The sequence below is a fragment of the Condylura cristata genome, unplaced genomic scaffold, assembly GCF_000260355.1.
Source record: "Condylura cristata isolate star-nosed mole 26May11 unplaced genomic scaffold, ConCri1.0 scaffold00028, whole genome shotgun sequence".
NCBI classification, from domain to species: Eukaryota; Metazoa; Chordata; class Mammalia; order Eulipotyphla; family Talpidae; genus Condylura; species Condylura cristata.
Window position 1 is genome coordinate 9,128,224 of NW_004567129.1, and position 23,906 is coordinate 9,152,129.

Consider the following 23,906-nt stretch of genomic DNA (forward strand, 5'->3'; position numbering starts at 1 on the left):
AAAAAAAAAATGTGCAAAATGATGTAAAAATAAACTTTTTAATAAAAAAAATTGCTTATGTATATTTTTAAAAGTGAGTTTATTTAAAGAAAACTGCTAATGTTATAACAAGGTTGGTAAATATTAGTGATACTTGAGGGAAGACCAAAATTACAGAAAGGTTGATATACAGGTAACTAAAACTTGGGAACTACTGTTTTGTATTGTGGGTATGTTGGTTTTATTTATTTTTTGTACTGCCAGTAGTGGACACTTCTGTCCCAATTAGAGGGTCGGCTACTTCCAAAATGCCTATATTTTGGCATGTTCCCTGTCTTTCCCGCTGCCTCTTATTTGTGGTGAGCAACAGTAGATGTTTATCAGCCTGCATTTTGCGACTTTCCTTTGGGAAATAAAAATGCTATATATAGAGAGAAGGAGGGAGAGAGCACCAAGAAAATAAACTGGCCCCATTACACCCTACCAGGTTATTCATGTCCCAGTTCAGACTCCCCTTTTTCTTTCCTAAGACTCTTTTAGTTATGTGCAATAAAAAATAAGTCTGGCTGGTGTAAGCTGTATGTTTGGGAGACCCCCAGAATATAACACAAGGCTGAAGATTTAGTTTGGAGAATAATGGAAACATGGGCAGTTTGGGAGGATTTGGGGAGCAGGAGTTCTCTGGGGAATCTGTTTAAGATGCAGCTTCAGCTGAATGGGCTTCATTCATTTTCCTGTATTTACCTCTATGTTAAACTTCAGCTACTTCTTAGGGGAGCTTCCATTTAACCTTCTGTAGGTCAAGATTCCCACTTGGGGAGAAGAGGGCCACCACTCTTGATTGACAGGACCTTGATTGACAAGCAGTGGAGTCATCCCCCAAAGGACTGTGAGCTTGACCAAACACTTCCCAGTCATGAACACTACTGTATTCACTTACACCTATTGACTATTTGATGAACACACCACAGGATCATAATATTCTGATGTTATCATTCTCTTTAAATAGAATAGGCAACAGAAGCCCAGAGATTCAAATAACTTGTTCCAGGTCGTATAGCTCATGATTGTAAGAGTCAAAATTCAAGCCCACGTTGTCAGTCTTCTAGAGCTCTGCTCTGATCAAGATCTGTAATAGGGTTCATTCTGTTGGCAGGCAAACCTAGAGCTCGTGCCCCTTCCACTCTGTAGAGGTGTTCTTGTTCTGGCCCAAATATCTCCTCTCCAATGTGCACCCCAAATTCCCATGTATCTCATCCCTGATGCTTCTAGCCTTTTCCCAGTGGGTGGTACCTCGGTGTCCCTCTGGGTTGTAGGCAGTGGCCTCTGTTAGCAGTGGGCAGCTGGCTGTATTACCTTGAATCTTCATCACACATACAACAGCGGTTCTGTTTCAGCAGTTGCTTTATAAAAGGACATATGGCCCAAACTGGGCCAATCAGGACCCTCCTGAGAACACCTCGACTCACCCCACAGTCAATGAAAAGGACTTTTTCCCCCCTCTGGATAGGAAGGTAGGAGAGTGACGTAGCCAAAGTAAATATTTGAAAAGTTGAATTAGTCTTCTTAGTAATTTTCACCTTAGCAAAGATAGGTGACTGATGTAATGGATTGTTGATAGATTGCTCCTGAGTGAGAATGAGAGCTTCTGATGTACTTTTAATTCACCTAGTTAACAATTAATATTCTGACTGTCAAGTTGATGGTGAACTGACTTCCTGCCTAGCTTGTTGGTTAATCTCAGAGAATCTTTGAGATAGCCAGAATTTTGCTCCCAAAGACTCTTAACATCAGCATTCAACTACTCCCCATTGCAAAATTCTGGGTTACCTTCACACACCTGTGCCCTCTGGCCCTGGAGTAAATAAACCTGCAGCTACAGAAGAAGAAAAGCCAAAGCAGATGTTTGAGGAGTGAGGTCCTCAGGTGAGACCTAGTGTGCCCATACCGTATGCGGTGGGTGTCAGTTGTGGCCACTTACAGGAGCTTGAAACAGTGTACACCTGTAAAGTAAACCCTGATATTTCTTCTTGGAGTGCAAGTCCCTAACTTAAGCTTAAATGCTCGGGCACCCACTTCAAAGACGACTCGCTCAAAGAAACCCACTACCAACCAAGGACCAAAACAGGCTGCCTTCCCCACTAAAGCATCTTTGCTTTACAGATGTCGGTTGATTTAGAGAACTGATCGGTGGGGCTGACTTGTGTGTCTTTCTCTTTTCTCTCTCTGGAACTCTTAATTCCTGTTCTATGATTTAAATTCACCAATAAAGGGTAAGTCCACGATATTCTAGACCTTCCCCACCCTAGCCCCAAATAAAAGCCTGGGTCCCAGACCCTTGTGCTTGTTCTATCCAAGACTCACAATAGTCCAGGTGTACTGTAAAATTTCCAGGTCTTGCAAGCCATAAATCTGTTTTCAGTTTCCTGATGGGACTTCTTGCAATCATAATGAAGGCCAAAGGTCACTCCAGGCACAATAAGGACTTTAAAGGAGAAATATCTATTGGAAACTCAATTGGTTCCAAGAATTTCTACAATTTCATTATTATCAATAGCTTGAGCATGACACAAATCACTAGCACAAAAGGGGTGTTCAATATACTGCCACCATGTAGCACTCTTCCAACTGTCCAGCATCCTTTCCATGGGATCCTTCCTTCTGACACTGGGCACTGGACCTGGGTTGTCAGTGGAGTTGCTTGCTGCTCCCACATGACCCAGGCTGGCCAATCAGAATTATCATCCCTCTGCTTCAGTTATGGCTTTACAATGGACATGCAACCCAAGCAGGGCTAATCAGAGCCCTCCTGAGGACCTCTTGCCTCACCTCAAGGTCAGAAGAGAGGAATTGTCTGTTCAGTTTTCTTTTTTTTTCCTCTGGGGTTGGGAGATAGGAAGAGAGACCACTGAGTGGCTAGGAGGTTGATAGGTTTGAAGTGCTGGCCCAATTCCCTCAGCTGCTGGGAAGGAGCCTTTGTCACTTGGGGCCCTGGGTTCAATATCAGACTCCTCCAGTTTGTGGCTGCGTGAAGATGAGCAGGCCCCTTAATCTGTCTGAAATTCAGTTTCCTAAGATGCAAGTAGAAATGATGACTACATTTTTCAAGTTATGTTTGTGTAAAATGCTTGACAAGTAGCAGATTTTCAGTAAATGTTAACTTCTTCCCTACCACTAACCCTTATATTCCCTTGCCACCTTCTTACTTCCTCATTCCACTTCATCTCAGAAACCTAACTTCATTTATAAATTTTTGTATTTTAACTTGTCAAGGCATCTGCTTTGTAGATGTTCAGTATTTGCCTTTGTGATTCTGACTTGCTTTTCTACACATAATTCCATCAAACTCCTTCCATTTTGCTGTAGATGGCAACATTTCTCTTTCCTTAATGCTAAATAGAAACCCACTGTGTGGCTAAACCACATCTTTTTGACCCAGTCTTCTAGTGGTGGACCTTTAGGCTGCTTCCATATCCTAGCTACTGTAAATAGTGCTACAGTGAGCACTGTAGAGGACATAATTTTTTCAGTGGATGCTTTTATGGTGTTTGGCTCGATGCCTGGAAATAAGGTTGCTGTGTCATACAGTATTTCCATTTTTAATTTTTTAAAAGACAAATCCAGATCACTTTCCAAAATAGGTGCAAACCCATCACACCAATTTAGTCTCACCAACAGTGTATTAGGGGCCCTCTTTCTCTACAACCTCTCCAGTATTTGCTGTTTTAAAAAAATATTTATTTATGCATATAAGAACTGGGATACAGGCCAGAGGTGCAGGGAGGGGAGGTGGAGTGTTCACCAGAGAGAGAGTTGGGAACAGAATAGGCAGATTGACTGACGTACACTGAGAGGGGAGCAGTGGGCAAGACAGGAAAGGTATGCTGTACCATGTGGGTTATCTTCCAAGCCAGGGATCAAACTTGTGCTGCTGTGTACAGCTTCTTAGTGCTGAGACTTAACCCCTTGTGCCACCAGGGAGGCCCTTTGTTGTCATTTTTAATATATGCCATTCTCATGATATATTTTATTGTGATGGGCATCTCCCTATTAAAAGCAATGATGAACATACTTCCATATGTCTATGATCTATCTTGACATTCTTTGCAGTGAATTGTCTGTTCAGATGTGCTACTCACTTATTATTTGTATTACTTTTATTTAATTGTTGAATTGTAGCTTTTTGTATGCGGTGGCTATTATCCCTTTATCTTTTAGGTAATGTAAATATAAATATTTTCTCCTCTTGAATAGCATGTCTTTTAAATCTATATTTTCTCTCACTGTATAAAAACCTTTTAATTCAAGGTATTCCCATTTGTTTATTTCTGCTTTCATTTCTCTTGCCAGAGGGGCCAAAAAACATCTTTATCATTGATCTCATGAAACATACCAGCAAGGTTTCCTTCTAAATGTTAGTTTTGCTTTCATGGTTTGCCTTAATTCAGTTTCCCTCTGTGGAAAAGTCCCAGCTGGGAGAGCTTTTGGAAAATGGTTGCAACCCTTATGCGTGTGAGTGTGAGCAGAGCCCGTGGTCTTGTCCAATGTCAAGTTTCGATAACCAGCTCTGACAGGTGAGGATTTTCTCTCTGAGTTGTTCAGACAATGTCACTGCCCCTCCCCCGCCCCAAAAAAGCCTACATTGTCAGCCTCTTTGCATTACCAATCCCAAAAGAGAGCTGTTCTTTTACTCCCGCCAAGGTCAGTTTAGTGTGCTGAACTCAAGAGAGCTGTTCTTTTACTCCCACCAAGGTCAGTTTAGTGTGCTGAACTCATGACCAGGTAGACTGTATAGGCCTTAGGATCTGGACTAAGAATTATAATTCCAGCATGCATCCTCCCTAAACAGAATCATGCAAAATGAAAAGGTTTCCCAGTCCTCTCTTACTTGAGGATATTCTCCAGCAATCCCTTACCTTTAATACAAAATCCAACAGAACACTCCAAGGGATACTCATGGTTTCCAATGCCGCTCTCTTGCTGATCTCTGCTCTTAATGTTGGCACTAACTACACATGGGCACCAATGTGTCTAAGGCTTAATTCTCCCAGGAGCTCTTTTATCTGCACCTCGTAAACGTTCCTCAATCACAGCACTCTTACCACACAGGGCATCCTAGTTCTCCGTTCTAGGACAAGATGTACAAATTGCTGCTGGTTCAAGAGCTCAAGCTTATGTTCTATCACATTATTCAGTTTTAAGCTCCTGGACAGCTAAGATACTAAAATACTGTTTTGGGAACAAGCTGACATTTGACCAGTGTTTGTGGGATGAGTGAAAAACCTGGCTTGAAAGGCTGTCATGCTCTGGCTTCCTTGCTGGAACTCGTGGTTTCAGTCTGGCTATACATACACTGTTGTAGCTGATTTGTATAGTAATTTGAGGTTCGAGACAGCAAAGCCTTGCCCATTTTAGTAAGGGAAAGTTCAGTTGCTGTGCAGCCTGCCTTATGATCCTGCACCTGCAAAACTCCAAGGCGCGTGCTGTCACTGCTGCACACATGTGGGTGCATACTCGTGCGGCGTGCTGAGGTCTCTCTTGCTTCTGTCTAGTCACTCCTTGTTTGTGTACTCAGATGCCAATTGAAATACTTATGGGGCATATTTCCTGGCATCTTTACTTGGCTGGTAATAGGAATCCTGCTCACTCTGCTCATGGCAAAGGATGAAAAAACATTCACACACTTAACACAGTCAGGCTTGTAAAAAACAGAAATTTACTTCTCGAACAACAGACTAGAAAAAAAGTCCAAGATAAGGGTCCTACTGTGGTGAAGCTTTTGGAGGAGGCTCTTCTGGTTGGCAGGCTGCGGCCTCCTTGCACCTTCACTCAGTGTGGAGAAAGAGAAGCAGCAGCATCCTGTGGATCTTTTAAGGCAGTAACCCCACTCGTAAGGACTCCACCGCATGCCCTCACCCAGGACTGAGACCCCAGAGACCCACCTCCAGACACCATCACACTCACACAATGTCCACACACCCTCAGCCCATAACAACTCATCCTTTCTACCCCAGACAAATCTGGAAGCAAAATACTGGCATCAGTACTTTCTCTGTTGTTGAAAACTAAAAGAAAGAAGCTACTGAGTTTTTCATGTATTCCCTTCCTCTGGGATAGTAAATGCGGAGGCCAAGGAAGCCAGTGCTTGTTGAATATTATGATGTGCAGGCTCTAAACGGTACTCCTGAAGCTCACTGTTCGCCTGTAGCACTCTCTTCCGACTTCTAAGACATCCCTCAGCCCTCATTTCCTCCCTGAGAACTGCCCTTGGGATCCTCCCGTCACATCCTGTGCACCCCTACTCTCCTGAGGACACCACCACCTTGATGCCACACCACAGGTGTCAGTGCCTGTCCTTGCCCTCTCTCCAGATCTTCCCAAATGGGAGCCACCAGTCACAATTGCTGCTCATTTATGTCCAAGCTCAGATATGCTGTATCAAATATACACCAGGTTTTGAAGTCTTTATGAAAAACACATTGGAAAACATTTCAGTGTGAAATCTCATGAAGACCTCATAATCTTTATGTTGTTCCTGTGACGAAACCATAACATTCTGTACATCTTGGGTTATAGAGAACATTATTGAAACTAAATTTCCTTGGTTCCTTTTTTACTTGTTTAATGTGACTACCAGAAAATTGAACTCTGTGTATCTCACACTTGTATATTTACTGTGTGTAAAGATCTAGACTGAATTTCTTGAGAAAAGGTCTGTCTCTTATTTTCTTTATACTTCTGAGATCCAGAACAGTCTTATATCCAGGAAATGTTCATTGAAAGTCTGATGGACAAATACTTTGTATAGCTTTCCCACACATGCATGCTCACACACAACTTCCTCTGGAACCCACGAAGTAGAGACGTGAACTTTGTGTGGAATGACTCAGTGCAGTAGCTCCCCATGGCAAGATGGAGAGACAGTCTGGCTGTCTCCTCTGAGCTGAAATTATACTTACCCAGGAAGAGAGTGGTTAACAAAGCAAAAAGGGGGAGGGGAGCAGGTGTGGTGGGAGTTAATAGCTGGAGCCACTCCCAAAGGTGGGGAGTGGGAGAAAGTCAATATTCCAGTAGGAAGACTGGACCACACTTTGTGGAGAAACCTAGAGCCTCAAAAGCTTTCCCCTTTGTCTTCAGAATAAAAAGTAAACTCCATGGAAGACTTGCTGTAGCTACTGTGGACACTTCTTCCATTTGTTCTTGCTGGTGGCATCTTGGAGCTGCCTGTCTGAGGAGGCTGTCTGGCCAGGGCCATGTGCTTGTTTCACAAGGGCAAGGTCAAGAGCGTTGGAGATCCAGCACTCGGCGGAAGTAGCTCTTAGCCAGTGATGCACGAGAAGTGATGATAAACATGATGACCTCCTCACTTTTCAAGTAGGACAACTCAGGGTCCTGTTTCCAATCTCCAGCAATGGTAATTTGTTCAACAGACTCTGGACTGGCTTCTTCCCTTTCCTGTGTTACCTTCCCCTGCCCCCAGGAGTGATTATTGAAATTACCTCCCAACACTGCTGACATCAAGTTCTGTTTCAATTTCTAATTTTTAGCATCCAACCCAGGGCCTGGGAATCAAGATATTTGATAATTACTCTGAAGATGTCATATCCCTCCTCAAGTTCCACACTTACTTTCTGTAATGGTCTCTACACCCCAAGTTCTTATGTCCCATAATCACACTTCCTTTCCCTTTCCATAGACATCCATGGCTATCAGCCTGGCATTCAAACATCTCTTCTTGAGGCACCAACTTTCCATCGTGCCTCTCTCCTGCTCCCCTCCCTCCCAGCATAGGTGTGTTTAAGCTCTGCTATTCTCTCCCCACTCCCCCATTTGCCCTTCAACAGATCTCACCTCTATGCTTTCATACAACTATTTCCCTTGCTCCAAATGGTGGAAAGGGTAACCTCCATGAAAACCCTTTACCTAATCAACACTTCAAAAAGGAATTTTTTCCTATCTCTGGCCTTCCTCCCCACTCCCAGAGTGATAAGCAAAGATGGGGACACTTCAGTTTTAACTCCAGGTTTTGTTGCTGAGCTATGTTTAAATGTGATGGTGTAACTCTGGCTGTGTGAGGTCACAAGGTTGGTGTGGGGTGCATGAATTAACACAACTGAGACTATACTCAAAAATCCTTGTGAACTGGAAGAATTGTCCCTACAAAGTGACTTAAGTATTCTACCTTGTAAACCCAGTTTATATTATATATATATATATATGTATATATATGTATGTATATATATGTATGTATGTATGTATGTATGTATGTAATTGGTGTGTATGGGGAGTTCCTGCTAAGAAATGTGGTGAACACAGCGGCACCTTCCTCACCATAACTTCTCTCCTGGAGATTGACTTTTGTGTATCTTGTTGAGAGCCTTGAGGATATCAACCCAGGAAAATGAAAATTGTGGAGAGGTGTGAGTTTTAAAATCAGCATTTCACCAAACATAGGGATGAGGAAAAGAATGCAGATGTTTCCTGAGATGCTTATTATTTGCTACAGAGCAAAACAAATTTACAAATGTATCCTTGAAACCAGAGGAAACAGACTCCTGAAGAGTTTCTAGATCAAAGGATGGTTATTGGTAATGATTTGTAGATTACTCTTATTTAAGTCAAATTGGTGGTGGTCATGGAGGGGGGTGGGGTCAGGTAAGAGTGTGAGTTCCAGATTCATTCAAAATCCTGGCCCTGCCCCTTACTATGTGATTTTAGTAGACTCACTATACAGTAGGAGTAAATGATAAACTCTGCCTGTAAGGGCTATTGGAAGGATAAGGGTTTTAATACTCTATTAGCTACTGAGGCAGAGAGACATCCTAAAAATGACAGTATAAGAGTTATTCCACTATTGCTATCATCACATTGTGAATTCTTTAGAAGTTCTTTCACTTAGTGGTTTTACTTGCTTGCTAGTGGGAACCTCAATGTCTTTTTTTTTTTAGATTAATTTTTTATGCATACAGAACTGGGGTACAGGCCAGAGGTGCAGGGGCAGTGAGAGGATTCACTAGAGACAGAGTGGGGAGCAAAACAGATAGACGAAGTACACTGCTGAGGGGAGCAGCGGGCGGGTCAGGAGAGGTCTGCCGCGCCATGTGGGTCACCTCCGGATAGGGATCGAACTCGCACTGAAGCAGCTGTGGCCAGCTTGCAGTGCTGCGTACTAACCCATTGCGTCACCAGTGAAGGCTTCCATGTCCTTTTAAAGTGTTGTCTCATCTGGAGTCCATTTTTCTTGTCTCACTAGAGAAGAAAATTCATCTAACATGCTTCTTAAAATTTTCAAACAACTAACTGTTGCATTTTACCGTGGAGCTGTTCTTGCAAAGCTATTGATACGGAATAACTGGTGGCAAGCAAAGTTATGCTATGCGTAATACTTTATTTTTATTTTTTATGTAAACATAATTTGCTTTGTAGGCACAATATAACAAAAGCTCTAAAGCCACAAATACATTAGACAATGTTCCAGTTCACCCCAATCAAGCTTAAATTACAGAGAAGCCTTCACAGTTCCTTTAAGGCAAACTGAGACGATTCTTTATACCTCCTCCAGGAAAACAACCATGTGATGGGAAAGAAAGTGCTGGAAATGGTAATGCATTGAATGGTTAATTTTGATATTTTATCCTTTTCCTATTTTTCATGATACAGATGGGTCTCATTGGTTAAACTCTAGTTTTTCTCCTGTATTCTGAGGAGACCAAAAGGTTTTCTTTGACCAGGTGGCATCATTGGTGATTTTAGCATCAAATTGACAGGTTGAACCAGATTTGGGGAGGACTTTTTATGCACCTCTTCTAGACATAAGAAAGGCCATTTGGGTTCTGAACATAGAGTTCCCACTTGCTGGTAGGAGAGAGCCCTGACATGGCCCAGTTGCTCCCCGGCTTTAGAAAATGCCACTTGTGTCCAACCCACCAGGAATGTCACTTGGGTATAGTTCTTAAGACCTCACTGTCCCTGGTTATGGAAAGATTATCATCATCAATTATACAGCATTGAGCAGAAGTGTGTGTGTGTGTGTGTGTGTGTGTGCGCGCGCTCACATATGCACATGTGCACGGGAGTAGCTGGAGCAGATAAAACCTGTATTATCTCTAAATGACCCATAACTGGAATGTTAGTGAGTCCTGGAGTAGGAAAAGAAGATGATGTTAGTTTCTTTTAAGATACACTCATCTCCTTGCTCATCTGATGAGACAGCATCCTGTCTCATCTTCATATTTTACATGTACATTCACAATGAGGAGAAATTCCCGTCATATATATATATATATATATATATATGGCATATATAACTCATCATCACAAGCTCAGAATAGGAGAACATGATTCACAAGGTGCCATTTGTTACAAAGGAACTTTGGAAATAAATCAGGTAATTGCTGAAAGGCCTTCTTTCCCATCACTTGGGGGAGGAGCTGGGTCTACGCTAAGGCTCATTGGTGGAGAGATTGGGCCATGTGGACCCTTGATGCCTTTCAGAATGCTAGTGAGTTGGAGTGCTGATCATTTGTGTCCCTCTAGTCTCCAGGTTGGTTTGTGAGTGATGGGGTCAACCCTTTGGGCCAACAGGACTGGGGGAGGGAATGAGGAACCCCCTTGTGGAGCCCTGGGATCTCCGCCTTCTGCTGCAGGGAAGTGTTCCTAAGCTGTGTCAAGGGGGTGGGGGAGGCTTCTCAGGAGTTCAGGAGCTAGAACAGTTGAACACAGCTGTTCAATCAAGTAGTTTGATCCCTGATTTCCAAAGAGCAGGGACCCTGCAAAAAGTCTGTACCGTCGTGTTGAACTTCATTTGGCATCAGATTCATCAACCCTTTGCATCACTAGAGCTTGTCACCTGGTAGAACATGCTTTGGCAAGAAGAAAGATACTCGTTGACTTTCCCCCAATATGGTTTCCAAGAAGGTCATCCTTGGGGCACGCTACAGGAAAGCGGGCCACGTATACCCAGGCCATGAAAATAACAAGCTGGTGGAGCCAAAAGCAAGTGTGCAAACACAGGTGCACCTCAGTCATGACTTCTGAAATTGTCCCCACATAGGGAGTTTTCTTAAAACTTAAACATATGGCGTGGGGAGGGGGTTTCTCATGAGACATGGTGTCATAGGAGAAAACTCATGCTAACCCATCTTCTAGCCTCAAAACTCCACATCCGTTTCCCATGTGTGTGAATGAGAACCAGTGAAGGACTCATACATCAGAGAAGCAAAGGAGAGTGATTTGACCTTTTGACAGTAGAACAGCGGCCTCTTAATGGGGCATGGGGTAGTACTGCTTGGAGAGATCCAAAATATATAGGAAAACATATCCTGGCCTACCCTCATCTGCCAGCCCAATTGGCAGTGCTCCTATCAGAAGCATGGGTGGCTGGCAGCAAAAAGTGTCCCTGGCCGGGAGAATTCTAGGACCTGTTCAGAGCACTGTGACATCACCTCTCAATCCAAACTGGTTTTTGCCCGTGAATGGTCTCTCTAGGTACTCGACCTGTGGGCTTGTATTAATTTGCAAGGATGTTCTAGAACTGTTGGGAAGGACCCAAAAAGGGATGGTTTTGAAATGGGGGAGGAGGAACCACAGAGTGGGGAGGAACATAATACTGCATGGAATGGGATTGGCACTTAATTTCAAAAAACAACAGTGATCAACAGCTTTTTAGCTCAGCTGACTGCAGACAAACACAACACACACTGGACTACAGCATCTGTTCACGGGGGCACAGGAGAGCTTGCTCAGCCGGCTGCTCTTCTTCCCAACCATCCTTTACATTCTCCTGCTGGGTCTGGGCTTACTGGATAAAGGGTATTCGCTCCTTGTTCTCGCTGTCACCCTCATGGTCTTCCTCCTCTTCCCCCGCCTCGCTGGTCTCTGTGCTGTCGTTGGCCATCTGCAATTCAACAGAGGACCTGTTAGGGGCTCTGCAATCCACCCCCACCTTCCGGAGCATCTGATGAAGCCCCTCCAAGGACTTTTTTGAGGGCTGAATGCTTCCCCGGGAAGGCAGCAGGGTGCTAGTTCTCTTATGCTGAGCTTCCCAAGAAGCAGACTCTGAAGTACGGGTTTGTGTCAGGTGCTGGCAGGAGTGAGGAGGAGAGACAACAAAGCAAGGAGCCAGCACTGGATGTTTTAAGAAGGAGGCTCCCGCAGGGGCAGCTGGGACTCGGCCCCATTCCACTTCTGGGAAAGAAACCAGAGGGCGTTAAGGAGGGTGGGCTTCCCAGCCTCTACGCATAGTACAGGCCTTGGCCAGAGAAGGGCAGTGGTACAGGAGCTCCAGGGGCCTAGGGAGGAGCCACTGAGAGCAACCTCCCCACAGGCCAACTAGGGTTTAAATCCTGATGCTGTAGTTTGCTGAGAGGTGAAACAACAATATTAACAAATAAGTATTATCTACTTTGTTGTCTCTATATTTCCTCCACTGGATGTCACTTCTGGGATGATGTGAACTTTGGTCTATTATCTACCTACCTACCTACCTACCTACCTACTTTAACCTTACTGATCACTACTCAGCACAATTACTGTACCTCTCTGAGCCTCCTTCATTGTGTGGGGATAAGCTGCCTGATAAGGTTTGAGAAGCAGGTGAGACAAAATGAAATGGTGTGCAGTCTGTCCTCAGTGTCATTGCCTTCTATGTTGTTTCACTATCATGTTAATGACAACAGCCCACCCCAGCCTGAGGCCAGGTCTGTGTAGGGTATACAGTCTGTATTGCCCATCCACTACACAGCACCCCTCTAGGGCAAGAGCATCTGGGATATGAGACTCCCATGCTTTGCTCCTGATGAGATCCCTGGATGAGGGTTTTAGCCTGGTTTTAAAAATCAAAACAAAACCAATGGAATTATCTGGAGGCATGAGGGAGACAGCTGAGGATGTGAATGTGAATTTATTAGAATTTTCAGCATCCCTTCTTGTGGCAGCCAAGAGAGACTGCTGGTAATAAACACAGGTCAATAGTTCTATCCTTTCCTGGCTGCCCTCGATTGCTCTTGAAATGTGTTCACCAAAGCATTTTTTCCCCCTCCTTCACATCCGTCACACTAGAGACTAATCCCCCATTTGATCATCGTTGATTATTGCTGCTTGTAATTCTCTCTATGGCACCTGCGCTCCCACCTCGTGTGTTGATGAACAGATCCTCTCTGACTCACCAGTGGAGTCGGGGTCTTTTCTACATCCAGAATCAACTTGCCGATGTTTCCTCGGTCGTGAATCCGCTGCATGGCCTCTTTCACCTGAAAGAGGAGGAGGACCAGGAAAGCGCTGGTTAGGTGCTAGGTAGCACGGGTTAGAAAGGAACTGGGGAAATACGCGTCGGCTTCCCACCAGGGGGCGATGCGCTCCAAGCTTGGTGGACATGGGTTGCAGACTGGGTGCTTCCAATACCTTTTGGTTGTGTTCCTCACACACTCTGGTCTTGTGCAACCAACTTGGTCTCCCGGGTCTCCTAAAAAATGAGGATGGTAGCTCCTGAAATGACTTACCTAAATGTTATATAACTCTGACTCATAGTATGGTTAAAATGGCCCACTACCCAGGGCTGAAATATATTCAGGAAAATTCCCATGCTACCTGGTTATTGAGTGGAAATTGTGGGCCACCTAATTTGAAATTTCCCCAGAATTGGTATTCCCACAATAAAAGAGTTTCTTTTCAAATGATGGGGTTTATCAGATCGGCAGATGTCTCCTGGAACTCTAAAAAAGCAAGGGTGCAGGTAAATCTGTTTCAGGCTGAGAGCGTTTCCTGCTCTTGCTGTGTGGAAAATGAACTGTAGGGGGCGCAGGGAAGATTGAAACGGAGGAAAGAGCAAGAGACAGCTTGGTGTCTGGCGCCAGTGCCTGGGCCACCTCTCAGTGAAATCTAAATGGAAACGCAGCATCTCTTGATTAAAGAGAATTACAATATGTATAACCTAATTTTTTTTTCTCAGACGTCTCAGGTTTTTAAATATTTTAGTTCATTCCACCAAAGAATAATCACTAAATGGTGCTTAAAGGCCTTGGTTTACATTTTTTTTTTTTTCAATAAGGTAGGTGTCTGCCTTTAAAGAATTCAGTTTGAGGCTGGTGGAGCAGTGGTTGCTTATAGAAAAACCACAGCCATCTCTTCATTTGGATAGAAACTTGTCAGTCATTAAAATCTCCAGATTCCAATTGCTTTTCTGGGATTTATCCTAAAGACACTGTCCAAATGATGGGGGGAAAACCTATCACACAAAATCTATTCAATCACAGCACTGCTTTCAGTATCACCACTGAAGCAATTTATAAGTTCACATTAAGGGAGTGGTTAAGCAAATCCTCGCTCTGACAATTATCTAACTGGAAATATCCTGCTGTAGTTAAAGGTAGCTAGTTATAAAGAATGGACAGCAGGATCAGATGCCTGTATAATGTAGGTAGATGGGAAAACAGAGATAATGTTTTCTGGATGTCCAGAAAATCTGAACATACTCTAATGACTAAAAGGTATTCAAATAAAAGATAAAGTATATAGAAATGAGTGCCTTTTCATATTACTGTCCAAATGTGGTTTCATGGTAACATGTTATCAAATCAGTAGTTAATATAAATTAAATGTGTCTTTAAATGCAGTCTTTGGCTATGCTAACATTAGTTAGAATCAATCTATTTTATAGACTTAAAATTTCCAGTAGATTTATTTCTGTGGCAAGCATTGCTTTCATATTCGAGTATACTAACAGCTACTTCTTGCTAAGTATGTCCAAATAGGGTGGTAGATAGCTTCCAAATGGCATCCTCCACCTGCTGGTACTTGTGGCCATGTGTAAGTCCTCCTCTTGAATGAGGGCCAATCCAAGGACCTGCTTTCAACCCAGGAGAATCGGAGAAAGTGATGGCATGTCACTTTCAGGATTAGGTTATAAAGGACTGAGTTCTGTCTTGCAGGCTTTCTCTGACTCTTCTGGCCTTTTGCTCTGCCTGCACAAGCTGCCCATGTGAGTTGCCCCTTGAGGAGGGCTATGTGGCAGGGGCCTGAGGAACTGGCCAGTGAGGAACTCTTGTCCTGGGTGCCAAAGCCCATGAAGAACTGATCCTGCCATCAGCCCATGACAGCGTTTGAGCTGAGACCACAGCCTCCGCTGCAGACACCCTGACCATCACCTGTTAGGGGGCCCCAGCCCAAGGGCCCCACTGAGCCATGCTCAGGGTCCTCACCCTCAGAACCTGTGAGGACACAAATGTTTTAAGTTAATACATTATGGAGGAAACCTTTTAGCACAGCAGTAGACAACTAATACATTCTTTTTTTTTTTTTTTAAAGATTTATGTATTTATTCGTACAGAACTGGGGTACAGGCCAGAGATGGGAACGGTGAGAGGATTCACCAGAGACAGAGTGGGGAACAGAACAGGCAGATCGACGAAGTACTCTGCTGAGGGGAGCAGCGGGCTGGTCAGGAGGGCAGGCGGGGATGGAACTCATGCGGAAGTGGCTTAAGCTTCTTTGTGCTGTGCTTTAACTGCTTTAACCCACTGCGCCACCAGGGAGGGCCCAACTAATACATTCTTAGCTTGCAAAATACATGATACGCAGACAATGCCAGATAGAAACAATCTGTGAAAGACTGTATGGCTACAAGTGGGAAGACTGCTTCCAACTCAAAACCAATGCTTTTCTCTAGTTTTGTCCACACCGTGCTACTCGGGGTGATTCTCAAAGGCAGAGGATGGGAGTAAGTTACATCTCACAGAATGGCTTCCCAGAATTCAGTTCTTTATTGGCCTTGCAAATCATTAAGCACGTGGGGATGCCTTGGTGATGAGGAAACTTTTTTTTTAAGCCGCTTCTCTAATAACAGAGCCCAGGGACACAGAAAAAAAGCTGTTTTCCTACCAGTTCAAGCTTATTGTGATGTTAGAAAGACCCCCCATGAGGCTGGTTTAGTCTGAGTCTTTTTTGCTTATCCCTTTTTGCAATAAAGGCTCCTTGAATGCCTCAGGTGGGGACTGGGTGTGGAGAAAGACCCCTGAAAGAGTCTGACCGCTCTCCCCCCAGCAGGCTGTTTGAGTTGACATCCTTAACTCTTGGAGATGGGGAGATCTTTTGAGAACAATTTAGAAGAAACAAGCTATGGTTTTTTTGATCGATTCTTTATCAGGCACAGCATGAGGCCTTTTACCCAGGTAGCTTCACTTCTTTAGCACCTCGAATAAAACAAGCGTCAGCATCACAGTTTATAGATGAGAAAACCAGACCCTAAGGAATCTGCCCCAGGTCCCACCCAAAATGTGATGGAGACCCCTGGGGAACTGAAAACAGATGTCCTTTTGCAGGAATCAGTACAAAACCTAGGACAGGGCTCTCCCCTCAAATAGCACACTGGGTAAAGTCTGCAGAAAAAATGATCTCAATCCCAAGCTACCAGGTTGTAAGCTCTGGTACCCGGGGTGGGGGGCAAAGGAGTAGGGTGACAGAGCCCACAAGATGGCGGCCTCCTGAAAGCAGTATGTCTGCCCTGTGGTGGCCAGAGCCTGTTCCATGGCCCTCCTGTGCTTCACACCTGCTCTGTGGATTCAAGACCAGAGCCTAGCAGGCCTTCAGCACCCAGTCTTCAGAGTCCTTGCGTGGCTGACTTCAGACTTAATGAAACAAAGAGAATGCAAACTACCTCATTAAAAATTGTTGACATCCATTTCATGTGAGGGTGGCATTTAAAATAGACTGGGTTAAGAGAAGCATCTTATGAAAATTGATTTCACTGTTTATCACTTTTCTCAATGTGGCTATGACAGGTTTAAAGATTTGCATCTAGCTTACATGGTACTTCTGCTTGGCAGCAGAACGGAACTGGGTTTTCCAGACTAGCTGTTGTAGATGCATTATCACTTGCCCTCCCTTCACCCACACTTACCTACTGGCCCCATTCCCTCCACTTCTCCAGTGGAGGGGTACCTTAAGCTCCCCCCATCCCTGCAGCCTCACAGCTTACCCCTCTGCATGCCCCAAGTGTCCTGGTGGAGAACAGCCTTGGATTTGTCTGATGGCTGTTTATGTAGATGTGAACTCTCCAGCTTCTCTCAGAAGCTGGTAAGTGCCCCTGCCCCTCACCAGCTGGGTCAAGTCTCTTTGGGGGTCCCTTAGCATTTCTGCTCATCCATTGATGTCACCCACACGGAAACTTCCTCATCAGCCTTTCCTTAACTTTGACAATCTCTAATCACCGTCACCGACACAAACCACATAGTGAACTAAAATTTTTGTAATTAGTAGGCACATTAAGAAATATCCCAAGACATTGGTGAAATTAATTTTAATGACATATATTCTTTCTCCAATCCTCGAGCTTTAAAAATGGAGGTTTAACTGCCATGTAACAGCCTGTTCAGCTCAGGAGTGTTGCATGATGCTGCTTTGACAGGTATCCCTGTTGTGAAATGAATGCCAGACTAAGACCGGTTAATACCCGCCCCCATACATAGTCAGCGACAAACTTTGTTTCTGTGATGAGGGCTTTTAAGACCTTCTCTCTTTCAGATACACCACACAGTGTTATTAACTACAGTTTCCATGCTGTACATGAACACCTCCAGAGCTGATTTATTTTATGACTGCAAGGTTGTGCTATTTGACACCCTTCACCTACCTCACCCACATGCAGATGGCCCAATGGGCTTCTCTGCTCAGCACCTTGACATCTTCAGTGTTTGAATGACACATCTCAAATTTTCTCCCATCTTGGGCAGAAAACCAGCTCCAGCAGAAATGGCCTAAGTCATCAAGAATCTGTAACTCTGGAAAGCCAGCTGTTAAGACTATATCTGAACAGCCAAACGACTGGCAAGGGTGGTTCAGACTGCTAGACACACCACACAGCCCTGATCATGAACAGACCACCACATGACAGCTGTCTGGACCTGCAGCTTTGGAGTGTGGGACAGAAGGGACAAAAGACGGATGGCTTTGTCATGTGGCATCTCCCTCTCTCCACAAATCCACTTGTCTGTTCATTCACTCACTTATTCACTAGTTCATTCACTCATTCATGAGGCTATTACAGCTCTGCACTGGGGTGTCTGAGGTTGATGACATTGGCCTGTCTATCTAGAACCCCCCTTCTCCAGTATAGTAGATGTGAACTACAAGAACCACAGAGTACTTGAGTGTGGCTACAGAGTACTGTAGGTATAAAAATGGACTTGGATCCCCCCAAATTAGTACCAAAATGGAATATAAAACATCTCACTAGTACTTTATATACTGAGTTTTTGAGTAATATTTTTGTGCAGACTTGATTAAAGAAAGTATGTAATATGGCAGTACTTATGGTCTATAATTGAATGAGGAGAGGCAGGGTTTCTGGAAGCTTCCATAAGACCATAGAGGCCTCATAAGTGCTTTGGTTATTCCCTGGAAGCTGTCCCCCTCATCCATCTTCTCTGTTCCCCTATCGGCTATATCTGCTGGACCTTTGCCCATGGCTTCTATGTAGTTGGTGTGGTCAACAAGAGACACTGACAGGGCTTAGAGGCAGGAGGAAATGATTTCCACCTTCCCCCCACCTCGGAATGCATCTCTCTGGCAGTAGGTAGGCCCTTCACAACTATAGCTCCTACCAGGTCCTGTTTTCTGGAAATCCAGCCATGATTTTCCTCCCTTCTACCCCTTCAGACCTGGATAGGTACATAGACTAAATGTGTCTCTCCCCAGAACTCATACACAGAAATCCTAACACCTAATACTAGGAGATGGGCCTTTGATGGGTCATTGGTCATGAGGGTGGAACCTTCTCGAATGGCATTAGTCCCCACAGCACTCCCAGATCCTCTGGCCATGTGAGGGGCTATCTGCAAGGAAACAAGCTTTCACCAGACCCTGAACCTACTGGTGTCTTGATCTCAGACTTCCCAGTCTCTAGGTCTGTGAGAAGTAAATGTTTGCTGTTCATCAGCCACCCAGACTATGGCATATAGTAATAGCACCAGAATAGACTAAGCAATCGGTAATGTCTTCCTGATGCTGCTGGTTTCTGGGTATCTCACATGCCTGTAAACACTCCCTTCATTTCACAGTTCCTTCAAAGTCCCAAATGAGGAGCTGACTGTTTTTTGACTGCTACATTAACCATGCCTTTTTTTTTTAATTTGACAAATATACTGAGCATGTACTAAATGTTAAGTACTGGGATGATGGTGAGCCAACACCTGCAAAATCCACTGCACTCATAATGTGCATGGTCTGATGGGAGACATGGGCTTAATTCATGAGAATGACTCAAATGCATGGCAGCCACTAAGAGGGTGTTCTGAGAGAGTGGGTAGAGTGCTGACTTAGCTGGAAAGGATCCAGTAGGGCATCTCTGATAAGGTGACTACACTGGGACTAATAGGGTGAAGCGAGAGAGCTTTCACAAGAAGGGAAAGAGGGTCACTCCAGGCAGGATGAGCAGAATGTGCTAGGTGAGACAGAAGGGAGGTCAAAGGGCTTGAGGATCAAGAATGAAAGTGGGATAAAAAGCTGGCAAGGCTGTTGGGGGCTCCAGTATTACATTCCAGAATATTTCCAAGGATGCCTTTCCCACGGCCAATCACTTGCATCTAGAATGTCCTTCCATCTCCCGTCACCTTCTTCCTCAGTGACCATTTCCTCCACACTTGGGTGATGACTGTCGACGGTGCTCAGTCTCTGTCTAGGGTCTCATTTACTGCCTGGTGATTTCCAGCCTGCAGTTGTATGGGGTGGGAGGCATCAAACCGGGAAGCTATAATGACATCCTTACAAGCACAAGCTTTTGGCTAGTGCTCTGAAGAGTCATGAACACAGCCACCTTGCACAGCAAAGAACCAAAGATGGGTTATAACACAACTCGCTGGGCCCAATTAGATGACATTGAGAGCTTCATAAAAAGAAAAGAAGAAATGAGTAATGCTATTATTAAGAAGCACATTTGCCAATGTCATCTGTGGAAGATGACTCCTATTAACAACGTCCACCTTTGGGAAGAACTGATGATTGTTTAACATCCAGTGAGTCTTGGAAAGTAACACATTTATCACAAGTAACTTGGAACCTGAAATTTCTGTGTTCTCTCTAATTGCTGAAGGAGTCTAAAGTGACTGAGTTGGGAGAATGATTAGGAAAGTGAAGTGTCAGGCACCCTGGCTTGACTGCAAGAGAAAAGACTCCAACACTCAGCTTCTTTTTGAACCAGGTGCAGAGAGGATCTCCGCAATAATGCAAGGCATGAATTAGGGTGGGGCAAGAGGGGTGGCTAAGGCCTGGACTTGCAGGGCAACCCAAGTGCTGAATCAGCACTCAGAGTGGGCCCCGTGGCCTCTGTCACCTTTCTTGCCAAACCCCAGTCCTGCAAAGAATAGCTGATAGTGTTAAATAAATGGAAACTCCCAGTAGCTTTCATAACAGAAATATCTGCTTGGCCACTGCACAGCAAATGGGGATGTCCCCAGAGGAATATTTAAGGGATAATTAGTAGGAACACTGGTTCAGAAGGATAAGGAATGTTCTGAGAGTGAGGAAGAAAGCACAATAAAATGCAGGACAGTATAAGCTAGATGAAGTAACTCAGTTCTTTCCCCTAGGCACTTGGATGATACAGCTTGGTCAAGTGCATATCATAGCCATGTGGAGTTCATGTAAATTAGATATTGTGCCAAAAAATGGGAGGTTCTGCAGAAATCTGTAATCCATACCCAAGCCAAATTATGTATTCTTGTCTTGCTTTATCTGAACTAAAACAATAGATAGGGGGCATGGGGGAAATCTACTAAATTGCTGCCAAAGTCTGTTTTATTTAACATTGTTCCCCAGTGTGGCACCTGAATGGCTGAGTAGAATTGAAGTGGGCACTTATTCCAACATGTGAGTGAAGCCTAAGGAGGGAGATAAAAAGGAGCAGAAGATGATTCCTGTCCCCTGCACAGAAGTATCTGTTGCACAATTAGCAAGAGAGACATTTGAGGTGGGGTGAGAGCAAGCAACTCAGGAGGGGGAAGGATGCAAAGCAGGGAAGACTCTAGAGAAGAAGCAACTTCTAGTCTGAGACTTGAAGGTCAAGCAATAGTTTGTCACTCAATCAAGTAAACAGAAGTAGAAATAACGGAAGGCCATACTGTTCTACCCAGGGAGTGGCCAGAAAGAACACCAGGAGGAAGATGCCCAGTTACACTAAAAATCCTCAGGAAAGACCCTCGCGTCTTCTGGATAAAATAATCTGAGTTCCTGTCATGCCACATGACATGGTAGAATGTGTAAAATACACCTTTGGTTGGTTCTGCTTGGAATCTTTCAACCAAATCCTCAAAAGCAGATACTCTGCATTTCTGTTTAGAGGACTCCTATTGCTTACTGATGATGAACTTCCCAGCTCTCAGGTAATACTAGATCTGTATAGCCACGGAAGGATAACTACACCATCTCACAATGCCTGGAGGCTTTGGCCTGCAACTGCCAAGCAGTAGTTTGTAGGAAAGGCTCGGGCCAAGTTTTGAAAGTTCTCAAGTGGGAGATCCTGCTGACATCAAGAAAGTGGAGCTGGGAAGGCTGAGCTAACCTTTCTTTAGATGTGGAGAGAAGGCCTATTTGCAGTGTCCAGGAGTACTTTTGGTGCCGAAGGAAATGGCGGTGCACAGAACATGTCTCTAGACAACAGCTGTAACCCAAATGCTTCCGTACAGCACAGAATTGAAGGTCACCAATAGGGGCCATGTCTGAGAGCAGTGCCCAGGAGCTCTGCGATGCATGAAGGGGCAGTAAAAGGGCCATGGTTCTGAATCAGGGGCATTTGAGGTCACAGCACTCCTGAAGATAGCTGGTTCTCACTACTCGGGGAATGCTCCCACGTAGAGTGGAAGGATGGCAGGGGTGTTCTGGACCTGGGAGCATGGTGGTATAAGTCGCTACCTGTCCATAGATTGTATGAGGAAAAGGAAAGTATCTCAAGGAAAAAGCTCAAAGTAAAAATCAGGTCAATTTAAAGGTCAAGGCAGAGGCAGTACACCCTTGGGGCGGTGGGGGATGCTTACTGTCATCACTGCACTTGACAGAGGCGAAGGCTCCCGGCAGCTGTCACAAAGCAAAGCACCTCATGTGCATTATCTCATTTGGTGGTGTCAACCCTTGAGGTAAGTGGGAGTGTGTCAGGCTGTCAATCAGGAATACATCACAGTCCCCTCCCCTTTGTTCTTGAGTCCCTGTTGCTCGTGGAGACTTGTGAGATGAACCTGAGTTTAGTGAGCTCAAGTGTCTTACTTAAGGTTTGACAGTGGAATATGGAGATGCCATCTGAGATCTAGGTACATGACCTATTGCCAGGTATTGGTATTGCCATTGGTAGGGAGAGGTAGAGGAAGGCTTGGCCACATGTAGGACTAGAGATACATGGTATTGTTCTCTTTTATCTGCACCGGGTTTGTCCCTTGGATATGACACTTCATTCTTGAAGTTTCTCAAGACGCTTTGGGTCAGCATACCCAGCTTCTCCTCACCATATGCCAGTAGCACTCCTAGCTGTGACAAACAAAATGTTTTAACCCTCTGGAGGTTCAAATCCCCTCCAGGTGAGACCTATGGGAGCATGTTCCCTACCTCCTCCCTCCTGTTGGTCTGTGGGCTCTTAAAGGGCAGGTGCCATGACCCCTTGTGCAGAGACCTGTCTAGAGGTGCTGCTGTATCCTCTTCTGGGAGACACTGTATATCTTTCCACTACACCTGCTCAAATACTGTCTTTATGCCTAATTAGATTAGCTTTCCTCTAGTGAGGCAGCCTGTGTCAAAATCATGAAGTGCAACTTTTTAAAAAGTGACCATTGGCCTCATCCTAGTTGATTCTGCAGACATCCTCCCCTCTGGGTGATGATGTCTTGGGTTTGGACCTTAACACTTAACAGGTACTGGCTGCCCCCTAGGAGTCAGGCAATGTTCTGGGCTGGCTCATCTATTAATGTCTGTGGACTGTATTAGTGACTTAGGGCTGCTGTAACAAAGAATGGACAGAGTTGGGGCCTAAAAAGAATATAATTTTATTTTCACAATATTCTGGAGGGTCCACAATCAAAGAGCTAGCAGAATTTACTTCTATAGAAATAGAGCTGCTTCCTCTGAGGAAAAATCTTCTCCAGGCTTCTCTCCAGGCTTCAGCTGCTTGTAGCCAATTACTGGTGTCCATGGTTCATAGATGCCTCACTCCAATCTCTGCTTTCATCTTCACCAACCATTCTTTCCTGTGCTTCTGTGTCTCTTCTGCTCTTTATAGTGACAGCAGTCACGTGGATTAAGGGTTGCCTTACTCCAGTATGACCTCATCTGCTTGTCAAGAAATAGCACTTTGCCAGCCACCTCCACAGCCCCTTTGGGTTCCCTTTATCAATCTCAACTCCAGCTCTTCCCTCCGAATGTCACTACCTCCGCGCTGACTTTGGCAATGGTTGATTTCTTATATTTCTTGAATTTTTCACTCAACTGTATAGTCAAGGTATAGTTTTCCTTTGCCCATTTGAGACATAGAGGCCTTTAGATCATTTTAATTTAATTCTGGAATGTCTTCTATCTTACTGCCCTTGATCTTCTTTGCAAGTCCTGTGGAAGAGTTCAGGTTGTATAAGCTGAGGACTCACCCAGTGTCTAGATGGGTGTGTTGTTGTAGACAGCAGGCACAGACCAGTGTGTCAGCTACACTTTGTGGTTGCTGGTGGTTGTGGGAGGTTTGGTTGAACTGATATATTTCCTTTGCAAGCTTCTCAGTGCAGTTGTGTCCTCCAGGAGACACAGGGTAGCTGGTTGGCTGCCTTCGGCTCAGTGCATAGACCGTTAACTACCGAGGGGCTCGGAATGGTCATATTCTCATTCTAACATTTTGTCTTCATTTATTAAGTGCCATATTTTTCTTTTTTAGTTATAAAATCAAAGCAAGTGCCATAATTTTAAAAGGA

At 44.5% G+C, this 23,906-nt stretch overlaps 1 protein-coding gene across 1 annotated transcript in view; it reads right to left on the reverse strand.

The window, feature by feature from the left end:
- Positions 1–9,375: 9,375 nt before the first annotated feature.
- Positions 9,376–23,906, reverse strand: part of VAT1L (vesicle amine transport 1-like) — a 125,214-nt gene continuing 110,683 nt past the window's right edge. The window contains exons 8-9 of the mRNA XM_004690359.2: positions 13,146–13,229; positions 9,376–11,875 (exon numbers count right to left, since the gene is read on the reverse strand). Of these exons, the coding sequence (XP_004690416.1) occupies positions 11,777–11,875; positions 13,146–13,229 (183 nt within the window). The 3' untranslated portion in view covers positions 9,376–11,776. The remainder of the gene's footprint in view (positions 11,876–13,145; positions 13,230–23,906) is intronic.